This window comes from Pimephales promelas, chromosome 9 (genome assembly GCF_988280905.1).
Source record: "Pimephales promelas chromosome 9, fPimPro1.hap1.1, whole genome shotgun sequence".
NCBI classification, from domain to species: Eukaryota; Metazoa; Chordata; class Actinopteri; order Cypriniformes; family Leuciscidae; genus Pimephales; species Pimephales promelas.
Window position 1 is genome coordinate 7584396 of NC_142777.1, and position 22578 is coordinate 7606973.

The window sequence follows — 22578 nt, forward strand, 5'->3', positions numbered from 1 at the left end:
TTAGATTTTTGAAATGACAGTCAAAAAGTTTTAATTTAACAATCACAGTTCATTAAACTGTGGGGTTGCATGTTTCAATGGCATTTTAATGATGATAAACAAATGATTCTGCAAGTGCAATGTAAAAAATAAATGAAAGCACAATGCAATGCTGTAAACCCTGGAAAGCCTGTTACAGCTGAAGACTTTTGGGTTTTATGTCTAGAGCTCTGAAAAATGACATCAAGATTCTGAATTAGTATCAAAGGGATGGTAAAGATTCAGATGGAGAGAGACAGATGGCATGATAACTGTTATATAAAATACAGGCACTGTACAATACAGTATGCCATGTAATAATGTAAACAAAAGCAAAAGCCTACCATGGTAGAGGCCCAAATTACTGTAACTCTAAAAAGATTCACTACAGTATACATTCATATCAAATGTTCTTATTACATGTTACAATGATCTTGAAAAAGAAAATATGTACAACTAATGAAAGCATGAGATCAGGATTTGATAGAATGACTAGCGGTGTTACAAAGTGGGAGGCCTGTTATATTTCTCTCTTGTTTTAAAACTTAAAAATAGAAAAAAAAGTACTCTATTAAGACATGGAGGATACTTGAGTATGCAAAACATGCAGTATGAAATATACACATAAATCAATTATTTGAAAAAAAGTAAAGATCCATTTTACTAAAAATACTAGATACTAAAAAGAATATATTTAAACACAAAAGAGCAAACTATCATTGCAATATATGGGCACTAACTGGATGTAACTTTAACCACATTAAGTACATTTAAGTATAAACCTGTATAACCATTATTTGGACGGCTACAGAAATTGATTTCAAGTTAAATAGCCATTTAACAGTGAATTAATGAAAATGGCTCTTGAGTGGACACATAATTCCATCTCATAACATAATTTCATGGGTGCAAAAAAGAAAGAAAAAGATATGAACCGATAAGAAAAATAAAAGAAAACCATCAGAAATCAGAAAGTGCAGAAGTTCAGCAGCTGTGCTGGAGCGGATTCTCTAGATTACATCTGGCTTTTCTTAGATAGGGCTTCTGCTTCCTGTGAAGAAACACAGAAAGCCTTCAGATTAGTTCAAATTAGCAGTGAGAACCTGTTCTGTACAGTAGAAGAAGGAGAAGAGTGTGTCTATGAAGCGAAGGCCATCAGGCGGGACACTGTCCATGAAGCTAAACATTAGCACTAAAACATTCCAAGAGTGGACACACAACGTACAGATGAGGAGGGCATAAAGGACCCTTTTGTCTGTCAGAACACCCACCTTTGAACCTGGAGGCGCAGTCAAGCCAAGAAACGCATACACAGCATTGTCTTCACGGGCATCGAAAAATGCCTCATAGTTCTGGAGCACAGAAGCATCATTTAGAAAGCAGATGGCAAAAGCATTACTCAATTCTTAGAGTCTGTGCTTGAGTAAACCAGTCAAAACACAAGATCATCCATAATTTATTTAGCCTCATGTTGTTCCAAACTTTCTTTCTACTGGGAAAAACGAGATATTATGAATAATTTTTCAGTTGTTTGTTGTTATATTGCCAACTGCGTGTGCAATGATATATGGTATCTGGGGAGAGGGCGTGGTTTCTGGCCATGTAGAGGAAGAGGCCAAGTTTGGATCTTGTTTGCAAACTGAAAACCCTGCATAGTGCACTTAGGGCTTTTGCTTTTAAATGAATGAGTTGAAAATATTTTCTGCGGTTATTGACAGCGTGTCACAAATACTGTCCAAAGACTTTAGGTTATGTTAACCCAGAATAATCCACAATGTTTGACTACTGTTAAGAGCTACTGTACTACCCCAACATGTGATATTTCTTATATGTACACACCCCACAATATCTCTCTTCGTTGAAGATCTGAGGAGGCAGCGGGTTTCCGGAGGTTGGTCGGAAATCATCTGGAACATTTTCCCGCATCCATTTTCTGTTGTCTTCATCAGCTGCAATGTCACATTCCTCAAACTCAATCTTATTGGCTGCCAAGAAGCCCATGACATCCTGTTGCTGTTTCTTGATCTGAGGGAAATAGAAGATTAAAATTGAATGGACACTAATTATGATGTCCTCAAAAACAGTAATTATCAAAAATTATATTTTTGATAATTACTGACCTATGAATTCTTACATGTTTTCCTAGTTTTGTTTGTTTTATTTGAAAAAAAAAATTTCAAACTTTGTGGCTAAGCCCTTTAAAAGTATGTGTAGTCAGACTGTGAAAATACCTCTTCGTGTTCAAAAGCTTTAATCATTTAAAGGCATGAAATAAACATTTACTCTATTTATTTTCTAAAATAAATATGTAACAAATGGCTGTATAAAGCACACAATGACAAGTATAAAAAGAGAGGAAAAAACATTATTAATTGTGCCGTCAAACGATTCAAATATTTAATCACGATTAATCGCATTGATGTCATACTCAACCTGCAATTAATCACAATTAATTGGACATTTTTATCTATTCTAAATGTCTCTTGATTTCTTTTTGTCCCATTATTTATTTTAATTCTCTTATCAACATGGAAAAGTGGATTGGCGATCAATTGGCGAGAATTCGCATCAGCTGTGTGTGTGTTTGGCTATCATCAAGTGGCATTCAAGACTGGGCCTGCTGCAATCACGATGAAGATAGCTCAGTTATATACGATAACAACAACAAAACACACAGATCACTTTGGTCTTGTCAATGGGACAATTTGGCAACTTAAAAAGTAAACTTTCCATTCAGAATCTTATTGGCAATCATTTCTATGTCTCGCACTCGTCATCCACTTAAAACGTAACGTTAAGCTACTACTTGACTGGCTCACAAGCCTAAACAAGTGTGTGTGGTGTGCCTGTTATTTTGTTTCTAGTCTAGCTAGATCCGCTTGTGCTTTGGTTGACGAAGCAAAAAAACGTCCTTGCGTGACGCAAGCCATTGGAATGAGTGGGTTTCATAGCGCAGCACACACATGGCGCGTCCTGTTGCAAAAGCATGTGTAAAAAACAACAAAGTTTGCTAGGCCAAAAAGACAATAAAAATCTCACAATAAAAAAAATAACGCAGTTAAAATTAGTTTGCGTTAACGCCGTTAATAACACGTTTAACTGAAAGCCCTAATAATTAAAGGACAACTCCGGCGCAAAATGAACCTTTAGTCTAATTACACATTGTTACCTAGTCAACCGTTATCTGAGATTTGTTTTCATGATTGCCGAATATAAATAGTTTTATCTCTAAAAACAGTTTAGCCTATAACGCTAGCATAATGCTAGTATATAGGGCATAGAGTAATGACAAATAAAAATCGCTTGTCATTACCAATAAAAAGGCTCAAAATAGCCCCACACTAACACGACAGCATAACAAGGGTCCCTACATTCAAACCGAAGCATTGAGAACTTTGTCAGTGTCCATACAGTTTAATAAGCAGATATTTTATACACACAGTCAACTTCGCAAATATAGGAAAAAGCCATCTTGGAAAAATAGACTCGACCAGTCGATCTACGAACACCGATCCATGTGCGCCGGTGAGATGTCAATAAGGTGATAAGGTGAGCGCGAACAGTAGGCTACGTGTACATTGAAGACAAGTAAACGGTTTGTGTTTGTGTTTCTTCTGGAAACAACGGACCATATGAGATTCTGCACAGTTCAGCGCACATGGATCGGCGCTCGTAGATCGACTGGTAGAGACTATTTTTCAAAGATGGCTTCTTCCTGTATTCGCGAAGTTGACTGTGTGAATAAAATATCTTCTTATTAAACTGTTTGGACACTGACAAAGTTCTCAATGCTTCGGTTTGAATGTAGGGACCCTTGTTATGCTGTCGTGTTTGTGTGGGGCTATTTTGAGCCTTGTTAGTGGTAATAACAAGCAATTTTTATTTGTCATTACTCTATGCCCCATATACTAGCGTTATACTAGCGTTATAGGCTAAACTGTTTTTAGAGATAAAACTATTTATATTCGGCAATCATGAAAACAAATCTCAGATAACGGTTGACTAGGTAGCAATGTGTAATTAGACCAAAGGTTCATTTTGCGCCGGAGTTGTCCTTTAATAAACAAAAAAAAAACAACATAAAAACATGCAGGAGTAATCACAGTAAAACATAACCACATTAACATAAACGAGACGGAACAGTGAACAGCTATAAATACAGAAGAAAAATAATTCTTGAGAACAGAGCTAAGAACAGGTGTGGAACTAATGAATAACTATGGAAACTAGCAATGAACAGGAACACAGAAAAAAAAACAAGAACAAAGAAAATGAAACCAAAACATAATGAAACTTAACAGAACGGAACATGATCCTGACAGATCCCCTTCCTACTTTTGGACGAGGAAGTAGTGGCTGAAAAAGCCATGGTTAAAGTCAGAGGAGGAACCTTTTCTATCGCTACCTTCAGGAGGATTGACAAGGGTTGCATAGGAATGGGCTCTAGTAGGAGCTTGGCTGCCAGACTTTCTGTGTGGTTGCCAGCGAGAGTTTGTGGACAGAAAGCTAAAATTGCTAGAGGAGGACCTAAGGCCCGGGCTATTCAAATCAGGTCGGGCCCCCAAGGGCTTTTGAACTGGTCCTTTAGGCGTAATTTTCGGGTGGAAATTGTCCACATCATTTTTTAAACATTACGCGGCACGAATGTAGCCTACCAATACAAATAAAAAAAATATCCAGTTAACTAGCACAGCATTCATTTTGTTCGTTTAATACGTGGCGATCTAGCGCTGAAATGTGTTGTTTTTGAAATCAAGTGATCAAAGTGCTCGTTGCCGCAGCGATCAGTGCCCCGGATACAGTGTTCTCTTGTGGCTCGCGCGGTTTTCAGACGGACACGCGCTTCAATCCGTTGTGGAGACTCTCCTCTATTCGTTACGGTGAAATTAAAAAACAAAATACACACAAACTTATCCCTGCCTGATATTCAACCACTGATAAACATAACCGGTTTTGATGAGAAAAAAAAAAAACCTATTCAAGTGCGGATTAGAACCCAAACCCTCTGACACGCTTGGCAATAGTTCTACCACTTGACCATTTAAATATACACTTCTAATAGTCGGATCAATGTTTTTATTCACATGAAAATTCTCGCCACTAACAACATATATTAGTCCTCATTAAACGACAAATTAAATAACTTTTTAAAACAAATTTAGTTAGTGTTGGCTAGTTGGCTAGCTACTACATATGGGTAGTGTCATACAGCGCAGGACTATGGTTAGTTGTAAATTCTTTCGTGCAGTATGAGGCGGTATGCACCCCTTTAAGCCATGTAGGCAAAACAGGTACATGACCAATCAAAATCGCCTATTCGCGGTGCGCTCTAGACTTTCTTTCAAGCCAAGCACGAAGTAAGTTTTATATAAATATAAATTTTATATAAAAGTTTAGGGTTAGGGTTAGTTTATTGTCAGTGATACGAATGCTGTGTGCTATGGCTCACCTAAACTGAGTAATGCAATTTTGAATAATTTGCATTGATAAAAAACCATGCACTTATGTTGTTTTAATTCTATTCTGTACCAGGAAGCATATTGCATTCACTTGAAGAAAAAAATCTACTCTGTTTTTCTGAATTAATCAGTTAATTATCTCAGAATTTTAAGATAATTTTTCGGAAAAAAAAACGTTTTGCTTTTTTTCTGAGTTTTTGAGATAATCAAGTCATTAGTTCAGGAAAAACAGAGCAAAAACTTTTTTCCATGAAAATGATGTTGTAATTCTGAGATAATTAACTCAATTCAGAAAAACAGAGTCGATTTTTTTTTCCTCAAGTGAATGCAATATGCTTCCGTAATACGACACTATGCACTTTGGGCGTTTATTTTGTTGGTGGAGATACATTTGATGTTGCCTGTCAACATTGTATTTGCATTTAAATGTAACAATGCCTTGGGCCTGTGTGTCTTAGTGCATCACAATGTGCTTATGTTGTTCTGCATTTACAAAATAGAATATATTGATTCCTTCAGTATGTTGTTGTAATTTCTTTATTTGCTACCACAATTACTCATATTCTCCGGCCCCTTATTTTGCTTCAGTTTAATGAACCCAATTCCAAATTAATTGAATAGCCCTGACCCAAGGTATCCTCTGAGAGCGAAGAGAGGCTAATGATGACTAATGAGGAGGTTTTCCTCATTTTGGGGTCTGGTGTAGAGGTTGGAGCATCCGTCTCTGGGAGAAAGCCAGATGCATCTCTCATCAGGGGTGAAGCAGCTCGAGCGAGAAGAGGTATTGAGGGGAGATAGCCTGAAGCGGCTCCGTCCATCAATACAGGAGATGGTGTTGGTCACTAAATTCTGTATCTCAAAGCATGCATGGGGGTGTGGATTTAACAGATTTTGATTAGAAGAGCATCTGTGAAAGGTGAGTGGCCAGCATGTCCTCAACTGCTGGAATGCAAGTATAGCCCTGATCCACAGAACCAGATCTGTGCTGCTTCCACGGGCTTGATATATCGTATGCAGATCGCTGAAAAATGGCAGCTTCTTTCTGGTCGCTAAGGAGCTCAAAAACCTTCAAATCAGAAGCCTAACCCAGGCCTCAGATTCATGAAGGGCCTCAGCCGCTTCATTTGTCACGGAACGACAGGTAAGAGCAGACGAATCCTTCTCAAAGCAAGCATAGTCAAGTCAAGTCAAATATATTTATTCAGCGCTTTTCACGATACAGATTGTATCAAAGCTGCTTCACAATATCAATCAAGACAACTTAGCAGTGTTTGTTTCTTCATGAAAAAGACAATCAAGTTTGGTAGCTGATCAATGCTATGATGGGTCATTTAATTTGAATATCCCCAACTGAGCAAGCCAAAGGCAACAGTGGCAAGAAACTGAAAAACTCCATCAAGTGACCCGATGGTGTCCTAAAACTCCATCAGATGACCCAATGGAGAAAAAAAAAAAACGTTGGGAGAACCCAGGCTGAGTCGGGGGCCAGTTTTCCTCTGGCGTTTATGAACTAGAGGCCAAATTTACAGTAACTGTAAGATAAAAACTTTATATGAATGCCAGGCTAAATAAATGCGTCTTTAGTCTAGTTTTAAACTGGGAGAGCGAGTCTGAGCAACGAACAATATCAGGCAATATCAATATCACGCATAGTCTAGCGTGGAATGTTTTAAGCTTGAAATTCTGGCAAAACTTCCATAAATAGCCTCCCATGCATGCATTTCACACATCATGCGGGGCATCTCTTGCAGTGAAATGAGAAGACAGTGGCTGGCAATGACGCAGCTCCACAGTGCTTCATCGAGAGGAGAATGAAGGAAGTTCCACTAGCGGTTGCACAAAAAGAGAATATCCAAAACAAAATCGCTTAACTAGCAAGGGCCAGAGAAACCACTTCTGAAGAAGAAGAAAATCTGAGGAGCAGATGACGCGTTCACAGAATTAAGAGTGAGTGATGAGCACCGCTGAACTGAGCCAATGAATCGCCGTGAAATTTCCTACGCCCCATGAGGCCTTGCGTCAAAAGTGGGCACGTGTTCCGGTTCGAAGTAAATAAAGCGCGACTTGACATGCGTGACACTCATTAATTCAACAGTTGACAGTCATTCAAGTTATAGCGATCCAAACTAGCTAACGATGTGGGAACACAACCTCAATGAAATTAAAAAGGGTGAAATAACAGTACCTTTACCCTCCTCCACAGTAGTTGGTTGAGAGGATGACATGAAGAAGTGGCCTCGTGTTCACGTGTACAGTATAGTATTTATGGCTATTTTGTAGATTCAGTAGCCTGTGACAGTAAGGCGATGAGCAATTTGAAAAGCTCGGAGGCATATCAGTAGCAACATGACGTCATGACTTTTGCGTGAACATACACTTTCAAGTCAAATGGCGTGTTATCTACATGCATTTTGAGCTATTTGCGTGTACGCGTGTGTTATGTACACGCCGTTAAATGTCTGAGCGAATGGATGGCATGCTACCTAGGTTGGCTGATGATTTTACTGACAAGAAGATAAATCTCAGTCCAGCATACCTGAAGATCTTTAATGGGTAGTTGGGGGCAACATGACATCATGACTTTTGCGTAAACATACACGCCACTTTCGAGTCAAGTGGCGTGTTATCTCTACGCATTTTTAGCTATCCGCGTTTATGCGCGTGTTTGCGTGTATGTCTACGCCATTAACGTCCGCGTCATTCCGCGTGTCTGTACACGACGTCAAATCTCCAGTCATAAATGCCATTAACCCCAGTGACGGTTAGGTTTAGGGACGGGGTTGAGGTAAGTCATATATTTATATAACGTTAAAACGTATAAAGTCAACGACGTTCATAAACACGCTGAAAAGCAATTATGCGTCTTGATAGCACGCCAAAAATGGAAATACGAATTGGCGTGTCATACACACGCTACTTCATAAGATTAGTCTGTTGGGGGAAAGTTTACACTGTTCTCATTAATATTATAATAATATTATTAATAATCAATACTCATTAAGGCATGGTGACAGACAGTTGTGTGAGCTAACAAACAAATAAAATAAAAAAAATACACACTTAGTCATTGTGCTTTGGAGTTTATTCAAAATTATAAATGAATGTGCCACTTGAATACATTAACTGGCACATTTGGTTAACAGTGGTATTCTGTCTGAATCTGTTAAATCAGGCTTTGATCCTGAGTTTAGGTGTAACATCAGTAGTGAACAGCCAATCACATGCTGAGAGAGTTTATAAAATATTAAGAATCTAAACTAATGTACACAGGAAGATTTGTCGTCTTTTGGGAGGTGATGGAAACTACAGACGTTGGCAGGAGCACTCTGATTTCCTTTTAGGCTTATGTTCAAAACAATCACGTTTAAGCCACTTAAAGGGTTAGTTCACCCAAAAATGAAAATTAAGTCATTAATTACTCACCCTCATGCTGTACCAACCCTGTAAGACCTTCGTTCATCTTCGGAACACAAATAAAGATATTTTTGATTGAATCTGAGGGCTGGATGACTCTTCCATAGACAGCCTGAGGGACTGCCTCTTGACGGCCCAGAAAGTCATTAAAAGAAAAGGTTTAAATATTCCATGTGCCTACAGTGGCTCAACTATAACTTTATCAAGCGACGAGACTACTTTTTGTGCGAAAAAAAAAACGTAAATAACGACTTTATTCGACTTCCATTACTTCCTTATGGGCGCATGCGCGAGAACTGAGACGAGACCGTTCTTCTTCGACTACTTTTTGTTACCGGCTGCTCACCGCTTAGGAGTTTTACCGCCCCCTACCGTATAAGATGACGTACTGCTTGTAAACAGAACGTTTTGCGCCTCCGGCTATATCAGTACGTCATCTTATATGGTAGGGGGCGGTAAAACCCCTAAGCGGTGAGCAGCCGGTAACAAAAAGTAGTCGAAGAAGAACGGTCTCGTCTCAGTTCTCGCGCATGCGCCCATAAGGAAGTAATGGAAAGTCGAATAAAGTCGTTATTTACGTTTTTTTTCGCACAAAAAGTATTCTCGTCGCTTGATAAAGTTATAGTTGAGCCACTGTAGGCACATGGAATATTTAAACCTTTTCTTTTAATGACTTTCTGGGCCGTCAAGAGGCAGTCCCTCAGGCTGTCTATGGAAGAGTCATCCAGCCCTCAGATTCAATCAAAAATATCTTTATTTGTGTTCCGAAGATGAACGAAGGTCTTACGGGGTTGGTACAGCATGGGGGTGAGTAATTAATGACTTAATTTTCATTTTTGGGTGAACTAACCCTTTAAGCTCCGTAACGACATCTCTCATAAAGATTTGCGACTTTAAATAGTAAAATAATTATCCGAAAAACAGCTAGCCTCTTTGCTAAATAACACACAAAATACCATTGGAATGCTACTTCTGCCGCCTTACCGGAAGTTGTACCCACTTTATTTTTTACAGTAGCGCCCCCGGAAACTTGTGGATACGGATTCCGACAATCAACACCACCCCAAGGCCCGAATGAAATGATACCATGATACCATGTGTCAGTCAATGTGTGTTTGCAAGCCACTGCACACATCATTCGCCATCAGCACGTTTCACGTACGCTGTGCAGACAGAGTTAGAATGGCAGGCAAACAACCTAACTTTCCTTCTGAATCTGAATCGGCAACAAGCGGGAAGTATCTACATTTCAGGTTTGACAGTACAGTTCTATGTACTTTGCCCTTTAGGACTTTGCCCTATGCAGATAATTCAGTGAGATTTGACTGTGTTGCCACTATGTCCTGATATCACATATGAATAAAGCTGAAATACAGAGCATTCTTTACTTTATGTCAACAGGTTCTGTCAACAACAACTTCTGAACTGGAGTAATTTAACAATCACATACTTATGTATGCAATCTAATGCTTCTGTGTCTTCCTTCACTCATACTGTAAAGTTCTCATCGGTGAATGACACACATGATGTAATCCGATAACGTTGTCTCTGGTCGTGTCGCTTCTGGTCTGTGATTCCCTTGGTGATTTTAAAAATACATCATGACATTGTGGTATAGGGGTCAGCAGGGCACAACCTAACGTGGGGCTAGCTGTAACACACTTGTTTTAAATTTTTCCATAGTTGCCATATAAACACTATATATAGAGAAAAAAATTGTGCCAAAATTCAGAAATCTTTGGAAGAAAGGCCTGAACATTTATTTAAGCATAGCAAAAGTAAATCTCTTATGTCAATTTTTCATCTATATTTTTGTGTTTATTTAAAATTAGACAAATCTGATATTATTTTCATCTCCAATCTTTATACAGTTCTTTAATGCTTTGCTCAATCCCAATTGTGCAGGTATTACAACTATTTTATTATATTCTATACTTGTATGAATTCTATTGAGAAACCATGAGAAAACATTGAATAAAGACTGACAGTCAATGTTCAGAAATGGTTAATTATCATTGATTTGAACTATGCTGTATAGCTGTTTTTTTGCAGTGTGTTTGTTATCAAACTCAAAAATGAGTTTTATTTTCATTATTTCAAAAAATGCCATTATTTTATATGAAAAAGTTTATAATTGTATTTTATTGAGAATTTTTTTATTTTTATTTTATATATTATTATTACAAAGTTCCCACTATGTGGCATTTTGTATTTCCCTTCCATTCTGTCAAGGTAAATCAAGAAAAAAAGGATACACTGTATTAATGAAACAAAACCACATAATTGTACTTGACATGTGGGAAATTAATGTTGGAAAAAATGAAATACTGACCTTAATAATGGAAATAATGTTGGAAATAATAGTTGGAAATAATGAAAACCTGAGCTTCTCTGAAAAAGGATTTACACAAACTGCTTGGTGTTAGTCTAAGAAATGTAACACTTAAAGGGATACTCCACCCAAAAATGAACATTCTGTCAGCATTTACTCACCCTCAAGTTGTTGCAAACCTGTATGTGTTTATTCTGCCAAACACAAAGGAAGATATTTTGAAGAATGATTGGAACCAAACAGTTGTTGTAGGGCACCAGTGATAGTATTTTTTTCTTCAATAGTTCTTCAAAATATCTTCCTTTGTGTTCAGCAGAAGAAAGAAACTCATACAGGTTTGCAACAACTTGAGGGTGAGTAAATGATGACAGAATTTTCATTTTGGGTGGAGTATCCCTGTGTCAACATCAAAATAAATTGGTACATTATTTGGCAATGAACTGAAAAATAAACAAACAAAAAACAAACCAGTGGCATTTGCCTCCACATTTAAGAAAAACCCACATGTCACTGGTGGCTGGAGCATGAGCAAGACCATGAGATGTGTCACTGTCATTCCAATGTTACATAACTTAGCGTATCTAGAGCACAAGTTTTCGCTAACTCACCAAATTAGGAAGTGCTCCAGTCAAATCACCTGCTGGAGGAATAGCCCCCTCTAGCGTGCTCATGTCACGGTGTGAATACTGTTATTTAAAACTTTTCGACAGTTAAGATGCAAATAAAACATACTCATTGAAACTGGCAGGGACATTGGGTCCAGTATCTAGTCTAATGCACGTTGGTGTTTTGAGTAATCGAGCAGGGGTGATTAGCATACCAATAAGGAAGTGGTTAACTTCAACGTCGACATCATTCAACTTTTGTGTTTTTCTCTGTTAAACTTGCTCGAAAACAAACGAACACTTTAGAGCAGCATTTGGCGTTTCAGTAATCAATAACATGTTTCCAGTCTGACTAATAATAATAATAATATAATATAGCTTACTTAATAAAATAATATAGAATAATTTTCGTGGTAAACATAATTTCCACACAAATGTATTATTCGTGTCACATTGTCACTATGTAAAACAAATTGAATGCGTCATCAACGACATCATAAAAATTCAAGAAAAAAATTAAGAAAAAAAAAGGAAAAATATTGTGGACTTTTCTTACACTGTTTGATCCCTCATTAATTTATTTGACTTCACTGTGGTAACAATTGTTGTTGTATTTTGGTTTATCTTTAGTGGTAAAACTTTATAATGTCGCATGTTCTCATTTAAACTTGTGTCTAAGTTCTTACCGATGTTGATCCGGAGGATGATGCGATGTAAACTTTAATCACCATAATCACAAATTCCTTAAAACTAACAGGATGCAAACAACAATCTCCGGGGGAAGGTTAACGGCACTACCGCGATGTAAAAATCCACATTCACTCCCGTCTGTCTCGATGAGAATGCTCATTCCGGCTAAGATCTGTGCTCATTATTGCCCTTCTCTCTTTTACCCCTCCTCGTTCTCCGCCTCTAGCCTACAGCAAAACATGGCTTGCATCTCGTTGCTTTATCAGTAATTCATCAGTGATCTAAGAACTAGAATGAGTTTTCCATGGAGTATACAAATGAAAACAGGACTGGTGTAAAATGTTCAGCTGAGAAACGAGCACTGAATATGAGAAAGTCACAGCAGCCATATGACTACACAAAGCCATCGCCGTGCTGCCTGTGTGTGCGGTTTGAACAATTTCAGAGCGTTACCTCTGCTTATGTTATATGAATCATGTTATCGAGAACATATTTAAAGAGTTCTATCATATTGGCGTTTAGTGGGAAAAACACATATTATTCTAAATTCATGTATATGCTGCAAAATAAGTAGCGGTGATGACGTATGAACTGTGCAGCAATTTGCACCGAATAAAAAGTTCTGTTTGGTTGCTTCGCATGCTATTTCACAACAGTGCGACAGAGCAAACTATAACGCCCTTAAACAACTAAACTGACTGTCTACACTAACCGCGAACGCAGCTCTCTCTCTCTCTCTTTCTCTCTCTCTCTTTTTTTTTTTTTTTTTTTTTTTTTTTTTTGCTGTACGCAAATCTGTCATCTGCAGGCTTGAGAAACAAACTCTAACCTGACACAATTCCAGGGCGCCATTTTGAACTATACATAAAAGGCAAAAGTGCTATCAAATTGCAAAAGCACAAGGGTAATTCTTTCTCGGTAAAAAGTAAACTAATGAAGAGGCACATTTGAGTCTTGGAGGAGTGTGCATATATTCTCAATCTTTCTCTGGTACTGTCGACATTTGTCAGAGATACCGGCTCAGATCTTTGTCATATGTGGCTCTCAGCGCTGATTGGTTTAACTACACATCAGTCCCGCCTAAGCTCCCCCTTTATCCCATTCAGTCCCTTGCTAATGTTTCTGTGTTTACTATTGTGTTAAGTGTAGTGAGCTGAAGACGTATATGCCGAGTTCTCCTCTAAAGCAGCTGTTTTCATTGTGTTTTACTGAATCTCTTTAGGAATACAACATGCCTAAAAGAAAGGTGCGTATCCTCTTGTTCTTGCGCGCGCGCGCGCACACACACACACACACACAAAAAAACACACACGCACACACACACACACACAAGCCTACATCATGGAGGCATTGTTCGGTCTCGATATAGCCAAATTTATGTGGTTTATTTATTATTTGTTTTGATATATATATAATTGCATATTTTTAAAATATTTAACACTGAAATCTGCACAGCATATATCTACATTTTACACGCTATGTGCGAGTTCGTGCTGAAGAAGGCTATGTTTTGCTGGTTTCCTGTGGGGTCAGCAATGCTGTGTAAGAAGAAACTCTTACAAAAACCCATCACGAAACATCCTATACTAAAAATGACTTGTACAATACTAAGATTAAGAAAGCACTGAAATGGACAATAACAGTGTTATTATTTTATAGTCTTTGTTCTTGTGAGCAGATGGCTGTAATGGCGCTCAAGTACCGAAAGATGGCGCTGTCGTCAGCTCCTCCTCTCACAGCTCACATATAGGGGTTGGTTTTGTTGTGCTATTAATAAGGGATGGTTGAGCTGAACCAATGAGTTTATTTATACTGGCCACTGGATATGTTTATTATTGGTCTTACATTTGGATGTGTGCAAATGTAAAATTATAATAAAAGTAATGTAATTTTTAAATATATATTATTATTTGTATTATTTTCATTTAATTCTACATAAAGGTTTTGCTAAACTCTTTTTTTTTGTCATCCACAGAGAGCAGACGGTGTTGCAAAGGATGAGGTGAACTTATTTTATATATTTAAACTTTTTATGCCACTTGTTGGTTTATATGATTGTTTATTGAAATGTGTTCCTTTATTTATAGTTGTGTGAATATTTTACTTATCTCTGTACTCTTTTCAGCCTAAGAGGAGATCTGCACGGTTATCGACAGTACGTATGTTGCCATTTTCAGATGTTGTTTGTGATATGTTTATGCTTAAAAATGCCAACTAGACCTCTCTTTTGACCTCTCTGTGGTCATTTGCTGATACAGTAGTTGTCTGATCACCATATCAGAGCAGATTTGTCATTCTCCACCAATGGCAATACACTACAACACATAAAAGGCATCTGATTCTGACCAATATATCATTTGAGCAAAATAAGTAGCATACTCTAACTGCCACCATAGTAGCCAGACATTTTCTCGGTTTTGTGGATGATGTAAATGTAAAAAATCCTGCCAAATCAAATACAAATATATAAATCATTCATCAAAATATGACTCTAAACTTAAAATATATATATTTTGCCATAGGGAATTATGTTAGGGAAAGGACACATTTTGAACACTGATTTTATCTTTGTACTTACTAAATAAAGGAATATGGCTTCATATTTAACAAATTAACTTTTTTTGTTCTCCATTTTACAACCTTTTTCTTTTAAACTTTGTTTTATAATTTCAGTTTGAACAATGCCTCAAATATGGTGAATGTGTTCTTAGCTGTTTTTTTTTTTCTTTTTTCATTTATAGAGACCAGATCCTGTGAAGGCTGAATCCAAATCAAAAACGACAGCTAAGGTAAATAGAAACAGAAACCTAACAAACCAACAATAAAACTGTAACATTAGAAAATTGTTTCAGTACTTTAACAAAGTACTGTTAATGTATGCGAGGGAGTTTACAAGTGTGCCAAATGTTCAGTGGATAAGTTTTTGTTTATGGATTTAGTTAACACAATGTGCTGCCAATCATTTACTTCCCCTGTAGAAAGAAAAAGCAGTCAATGTCAAAAAGGAGGACAAAAAGACCAAGATGAAGACCAAGGAGTCCTCAGAGTCTGCAGCCAACGAGGAAAACCACTCTGAAAATGGAGATGCGAAGGTCAGTGCGGTGCCGGTGTTATAATTTCACTGCTGCATATCACGCATTCAACACAGAACTGTATAGTCACAGCATCTTTGTAATGAGTCTGTTATACTTTTGATTTTGTGTAATGAAATCCTGTTACTCTGGGATATGTTATGGACATGCAAAATTCATTATTCTCCCTTTATTTTTCTCAAGGTCGCAAAGACTCAAAAAGAAACAAAGGAAGCAAAGTCCGAGTAGCACTATTGCATCCCATCAACAACTCGTTGCAACTCCTCGTCACTTATAAGTGTTGTGTCATTGTCCAACCTCTAAGGCATATTGTTAACAAAGAAATATTTTTATCAATGGTTTTATAAGTATCAGTACAAATCTTTAGCACAAACTGAAGCTAAATACTGAGCACCTTGTAGATTTGCAGTGATTGTTTCTGTGAGAATGCAGTGAGTGTTTTCTTAAATTGTTTCCACATGCTCTCCATTCTTCTTCCTCACACGTTTTTAAGTTGATTCTACATGGCTGGGGGAAATTGACTTTTTAACCTCATGCATTCTTTCCTCGCTGTTTATCCATTTGCCCTGGATTTTGATGTATTATTCATTAGAGGAATAAAAATTAAACAGAAAAAAAACCCCAGAGAGCTGTGGCCCGTTTCAGAAAGGAGGCTCAGTGAAAACTCTGAGTATGTTAACCCTGAAATGAGGGTTTTCAGGGTAAATCAACTCAAGAACTCACGTTTTGACTCAGAGTTGGTTGAACCTCCTTATTGAAAAGGATTCCTGATGGGCCCAAAAACAAACTGATAATTAAAAATGGCAGCTTCTTAAAGATCATAATGTTTTCATGCAAATTGTAATTTTTTTACTATGTGATTCAGACATTTATTGAAGTCCGCAGGTTGTTATGTACTCTGATTTTGCAGTGTCTGCTAATAAAAAACGGTGGAATTTCCTCACTTTTGCCTCTTACTTTCTTCTTCAAAAATGATGAACCCCACAGCAATAAGTTTGAGACTAAATTGATGTGCATGAGAATACTCAAATGAGCTGGAAGCTTTATTGATCACGCTAGACATGCTAGTGTCAATTCCCTTAGCTTTAGACCTATAGATTTGGAGTCGGTGTCACTGTTTAGGTCATTTGCAGCTGTGAGCGCATTGTGCTTTTTAAAAATAAAAATAAGAAAGTATACTGTGCTTGTGCTCAGTCTCTTGATCGAAATATACTCAAAAGTATAATTAAATATTCTTGGCTTGTAGTTGTGCTTATTCTTTTGATTGAGTAGCCTATTATTATTATTTTTTGACCTAGTTTTACATACGGACTTATACAAATTTTAATTTATAAAGAAAAGATGTTTTTTATTCTGAATTTTTGTGTAGGTTTGTGTGAAGCTGCAATAAAATATTTTTTAAATGGAAATGGGTCAAATACAGACAAAAGTATATTTTAAGTATAAAAAAATAATATCTAAATAGGAACATAGCAGTAGTATAGCCTACTTAAAGTGCAAAAATAATATACAAATAGTAAACAATAACTATGTTTTGTTCACTAAAACAAAACTTACAAGTATACTTGTAGTATAAACTATTAAACTAGTAGGTCACTGTGAGTATACTTCAAGGTGTACTTTCATAAACTAAAAAAATATCTGTACACCTTTAAGTTCAATTTTAGTATAGTATAAACGAAAAACTTGTGTGCTCAAAATTGTGTCCTCAAAGTTTTCTACTGTTACACTTAAAATAAGTTATACTTAATAGTATTACACTAAAAAGTGGGCCAATTTAGTCCTGGTAGTATTGAAACAGATATTATACTTCTAGTATATACTTTTTGATATTAGTATACTTAATTCATAAAGTAAACTTAAAAGTATACTGGAACTTTACTTAAGTATACTTAATAAAATTAAGTATAGGCCTACTCGTTTTTGGTAAGGGAAACTTTTCAATAGTACTTTGCTCTTCGAAGTGGCAGACTTTGCTGGTTGCATTTCATTCTCTTAACCATGTAAAGACAAATTTATAGGGGATGTATGTATACACGGAGTGTAAAACCTTGCCGACCTTGGTGTCTGAGACTGAGTCAGAGCTGGAATCATTATTGTGTTCAGTCAAGTACAGTACATTGCCGAATGGGAAAATCACCACTAGAGGGAGCTGTTGTAGTATGCGGGAGGATAAACGTCTAAACAAGGAGGAGAGAGAACGTTTTTTTTTAAGGCACGTGAGTTAAAAGTCTTCTACATCATATGCATCACCTGTGTGTGTGATATCCTGATTTATGTTGAAAAAAAAACCTTTTCCTTGTGAAATTAATTATGTTTGGAACCTACACAAATGTTAGAAACCTAAGTTTTGATGATACATATTGAGAGAGATGACATGGCGTGGAACTCGAAAGCATGCTATTGCTTCACTGCTTTAACTCGTTCAGCTTATTTTCATCTCAGAAACATTCATTGTCTTCGTTATCTCTCACTCCTCTATCCACTGCTGTTCTTGTGCATAGCCTTGTCACTTCCCGAATCTATTATTGTAATTCTCTCCTGTATGGTCTGCCTCAAAAAACCCTCCATAAACTCCAACTTGTTCAGAATTCTGCTGCACGTATCATTACTCACACACCATCCATAAAGGCTAAGCACATCACCCCAGTTCTTCAACAGCTCCACTGGCTTCCTATTTCATATCGTATCCAATACAAAATCCTGCTCCTCACATTCAAAGCCATCCATAACCTAGCCCCTTCATATTTGACTGATCTCATTCATATCGCCATACCAGCCCGCTCTCTTCGTTCCTCCTCCTCTCTCCATCTCACTATCCCGCCCGCCCGCCTCATCACTATGGGGAGCAGGGCTTTCAGTCGCTCTGCTCCCCAGCTCTGGAACACTCTACCCCCCTGACCTCCGCAACTCCGATTCTAAAACACTTTAAATCCACACTCAAAACTCATCTGGTTAGACAAGCCTACTCATTGTGATTACGTATGTATGATATTATTTATGATGCTTTATATGATTTATGTATGTATGATGTATTTTAACATGTTTTTATGCAAGTTTTTACTATAGTTTGTTTTATTGTATTTTTTGTAAGGCGACCTTGAGTGTCCAGAAAGGCACCAAATAAATAAAATTTATTATTTTATTATTATATTGTTGTAATCTGGCCCTTTAAGTCTCTTAACTGCCTACTGTGTTCTTGTAGCTCATTGGTTGTTCAGATACACGCTACTTATTATAGAGCATGAAGTTACTTTGGTAACTTTAGTTGTAGTTCTTGGAATTCGCTCGATTGCTCATCGCATGTCGGAAAAACTGCCATCAGCCGCAGAAACCTGATATAAGTCTGTGTTTATGAATGTAACACTGTTGGTGAGTGCGCTGTGAAGAGTAACTTACATCTGTGTGCGAAGAACTTCAGTAAAACTTTCCATGTGCATTAATACATATCAAGAACATGACAACTGGTGTCAGAAGCGGGATTGTGTTTGACAGAGACAGTGGAGAGGATTAGTAAGAACTATGTGAATGTTGACCAGTTTTACCTCCTGATGAAAAAGATGGAGCAGCTGCAATCGAAACTAGACAACCCTGTGGCTAAGGAGCCAAGAAAGCAGGAGGAAGCAAATCAAGAAAGCAAGCAAGGGCGGTCTCCAACACAACGTGGTACAGCAAAAACCAGATCCTACTCCCCAAGTCCCTGTAGTGCTGGAACAGGTTTGTGTTAACACTGTGGTGAAGAAGGACATTTTCGCAGAGAGTGCATGAGGCTGTCAACCCTGCCATCCAACTCCGGTCAAAGTAGTAAGGATCAAAACCGCAGTACTGCTCCAAGAGACTTGGTAAGCTGGAGAAGTCAGTCCCCCACACCCCAGATGGGATGGGCTACAATTAGAGGCCCAAGTTTGCTCATTGATGCAACTGTGAACAGCATTCCAGTGAAAGCCATTGTAGACACAGGAGCTGAAGCAACAGTTATCACAGAAACCTTATATCAGCAGTTTCCCTCAAGTAAGCAGAAGGCTTTAACACAGACATGCCTCCATAATGCAGAAGCAGGGAAAGACATGAGCGCCAAAGGTGGACTAAAAGTTCAATTCCAAATTGGTACCGGGAGTGCAGAATGGGACGTTTTTGTGGCTCTGATACGGGACTCTGTTCTGCTGGGCCTTGATCTTCTGCAAGCTGCAAATCCACACTAATGGCAGAGTATTAATTGAGAAGGAGCTGGTTCCTGCTAGGATCATTGGCGGTGAAGTGGTTCTGGAGACAGACACAATGTTACCTCTAGAAAGTGAATGTCTTGTCTGGAGAGAAGTTGACAATCCAAAACAGGTCTGTGCTGTTTTGGAACCCTACCTGATCACGGAAACTGTGGCTTCTGGAAGTGTTGTGACAACCATGAAGCAACAGGTAATTGTCCGGCTCTGCAATCTTTCCAGCCACAAGACCTTACTGAAGGGAGCCTGTCTTGGTCTCTTAGATGAAACTTATTCAGATGAGTGCTTATCAAATTGCGAGCAGCAACAAGAGGACTGTCGTCTTCAAGAGCAGAGTGATGACACAGTAAATTCAGAACTGAGAAGACTGACAACTGCCATTGACTTACCCAAGCACCTCCAAGCCCTTTATGCTGCTTCCATCGGGGCATTAAGTAACGAACAGCAACAACGACTTGTTAAGCTCCTGATGACCTTGGATTCTTAACAGCTGTCATGCACAAGATAAACACTGAAGCGGCTAGGCCAGTATGCCATCTGTAATTCGGACTCCCCTTGGGTTTCAAGGGGAAGAGGAGATGCATCTCAAAGCTATGCTGGAACAGGAGTCGTTACACCTTCCTCCTCAGAGTGGGCATCAACTGTGGTGCTAGTCTGTAAAAAGGATGGTGGTGTACGCTGGTGTGTTGATTATTAGTGCCTAAACAGCCTGACAATTAAAGATGCTTATCCTCTCCCCAAGACTGCGGAATGTCTTGATGTTCTTGGTGGTGCTTGTGGTTTTTTTTACTCTAGATCTCCAAGCTAGGTACTAGCAAATTGTAGTAGATGAAATGGACAGAGCTAAGATGGCCTTCATCACTCGCTGTGGTCTTTATTAATACTATCGTATGCCCTTCGGGTTGTGCAATGCTCCAAGCACTTTCCAAAAGGGCAATGGAGCTTGTTCTTCAAGGACTTCAGTGGGATCTACCTAATTTACTTGGATGACATCATAATCCTGGGTAAAGGGGTAGATGAGAGGCTTGATCATCTCAAAGTCGTATTCCAATGCCTCGACAGTTACAGGTTGAAGCTGAAGCCATCATAGTGTCATCTACTCAAAGATCCTTTTTCTGGGCCATGTGGTCAGTGGTGAGGGTATACACCCCAATCCAGCTTTGATTAATGATGTGGAAGCTTGGAAAAACCCCACAAGTGTGCATGAGCTAAAGGCCTTCCTTGGACTGTGTAACTATTACAGGAAGTTTGTTCTGGCACTCTCCGAGTTGACCAGCTCTCTAAATGAAACAGGTTTTATCGTAGTTTTTGTCCGACTTCATTTTCTTCCTGTTTTCGGTCGAAGTCCACAGTAGTAAATTGTCGAGTTCATGTGCGCGATCATTGGTAACTAGATAACTAAGGATCGCGCACGCAAACTCGACAATCGACCACTGTGGACTTCCACCAAAAACAGGAAGAAAATGGACTTGGACAAAAACTACGATAAAACCTGTTGGAAAGCATATTTTGCAGCGATTTTTGTGTGAGCATATCAGTGAACACCCCAGACCACACATTTTTAATAATTTAACCCTGGAGAACCCACGGGGTCAAATTTGACCCCTGTTAATTGCTGCTACCCAGAATAATAATAATAAAAAAACAAACAAATTTAATTTAACTTCAAAAGCCCAGAGTGCCACTTCTGGCCTCTGCATAGAGACACCTAGTGGATGAATATTGAACTCACAAGTGTCAGAGTGGTAGTAACAAGATGGCTGACCACATGCTGTTTTGTTGAGCTGTAAACCTGTCCAAACAAAATCGTCTTCTCAGCAAACCAGCGATTGGTAAAATTTTATATTTTTTGTTAATCTATTTAGTATTAGCTTGCAGAATGCCTAGAAGTATGTTTTATATTCTTTTTGGATAAATTAGTGACTCCAAATTAGTGAAAAACAATGGGCCAAAAATGACCCTCTGGGTGTATGGGTTAAACAAATGAAAGCCCAATGGGTCAAATTTTTGGTGTTCAGTGAACTTATAGCAGTAATTTAATGCATTGTTCATAATTTTCCAAAGAAGAAAAGGGTTGGGTTCTCCAGGGTTAATCAAAATTAAATGCTAAAGCCTATAGATCCCAACGTAAGCAGCATCCGCTTCATACGCTGACAATTCAACTGGGAAACAAACAAATTCTCTAGGGTCCAGGGAAAACCAGGGTTCTCAAGTCTCATGCATTGGCCGTGAGACACACACAATTCAATCAGTTCACACGCTCACACGCCACACCGTGTATTTCTCATCCTGAAAAGGCAATGCCAACCAAATTGTTCTGCAAGCTTTATATACAGTCAGAGAATGTCTAATTGAAGAGAATTGGCACTGGCTGGTGACTTCCGGGTTCTGGACTGGCTGCAGTAACACATCTCTGTCCATGCGGGGGCGCTCGCGGTCAAGTGCAGAATGAATGGGAGTCAATGGGATTTCACCCCCATAAATCCCCTTTTCTCAGGATGTAATTTTTTGTCAAGTAATTTGAAAGTTGCATTCAGAAGGGAGGGCTAAGAAAATACACTCAGCAGAAAATTGCATTTTTAAGTTCACTTATCTGTTCTAAAAATCCGTTCAAAAATGTGATGACGTCACACAATAGCAGAATGCTAGCTTGTTCCGGCCAACAACGGCCTAACCTGTAAGAAATCAAAAGGACATAAGTACTCGTTCATTCGACTTTTGGCCTATAATCTATATTGAACTTGCGGA

The 22578-nt window shown here is 38.2% G+C and overlaps 2 protein-coding genes across 3 annotated transcripts; one reads left to right on the forward strand and one right to left on the reverse strand.

Moving 5' to 3' along the window:
• Positions 1-12715, reverse strand: sh3bgrl (SH3 domain binding glutamate-rich protein like). Its single transcript, XM_039694199.2, has 4 exons — positions 12515-12715; positions 1858-2043; positions 1290-1370; positions 1-1069 (listed from the first exon to the last, which is right to left on the reverse strand). Exons 1-4 carry the CDS (start codon positions 12557-12559, stop codon positions 1034-1036), a joined length of 348 nt encoding a protein of 115 aa, XP_039550133.1. The 5' UTR covers positions 12560-12715; the 3' UTR covers positions 1-1033.
• An 886-nt stretch (positions 12716-13601) lies between these two features.
• On the forward strand, positions 13602-16553 carry hmgn6 (high mobility group nucleosome binding domain 6). 2 transcript variants are annotated; one of them, XM_039694225.2, is made up of 7 exons: positions 13858-14060; positions 14197-14270; positions 14494-14520; positions 14644-14673; positions 15260-15307; positions 15497-15610; positions 15794-16553. In XM_039694225.2, the coding sequence occupies exons 1-7, from the start codon at positions 13997-13999 to the stop codon at positions 15836-15838; spliced, it is 402 nt and encodes a 133-aa protein (XP_039550159.2). In that variant the 5' UTR covers positions 13858-13996; the 3' UTR covers positions 15839-16553. The 2 variants fall into 2 exon arrangements, with proteins under 2 accessions (XP_039550160.2, XP_039550159.2); XM_039694226.2 differs by lacking the exons at positions 13858-14060; positions 14197-14270 and adding an exon at positions 13602-13764.
• The last annotated feature ends 6025 nt before the right edge of the window (positions 16554-22578 follow it).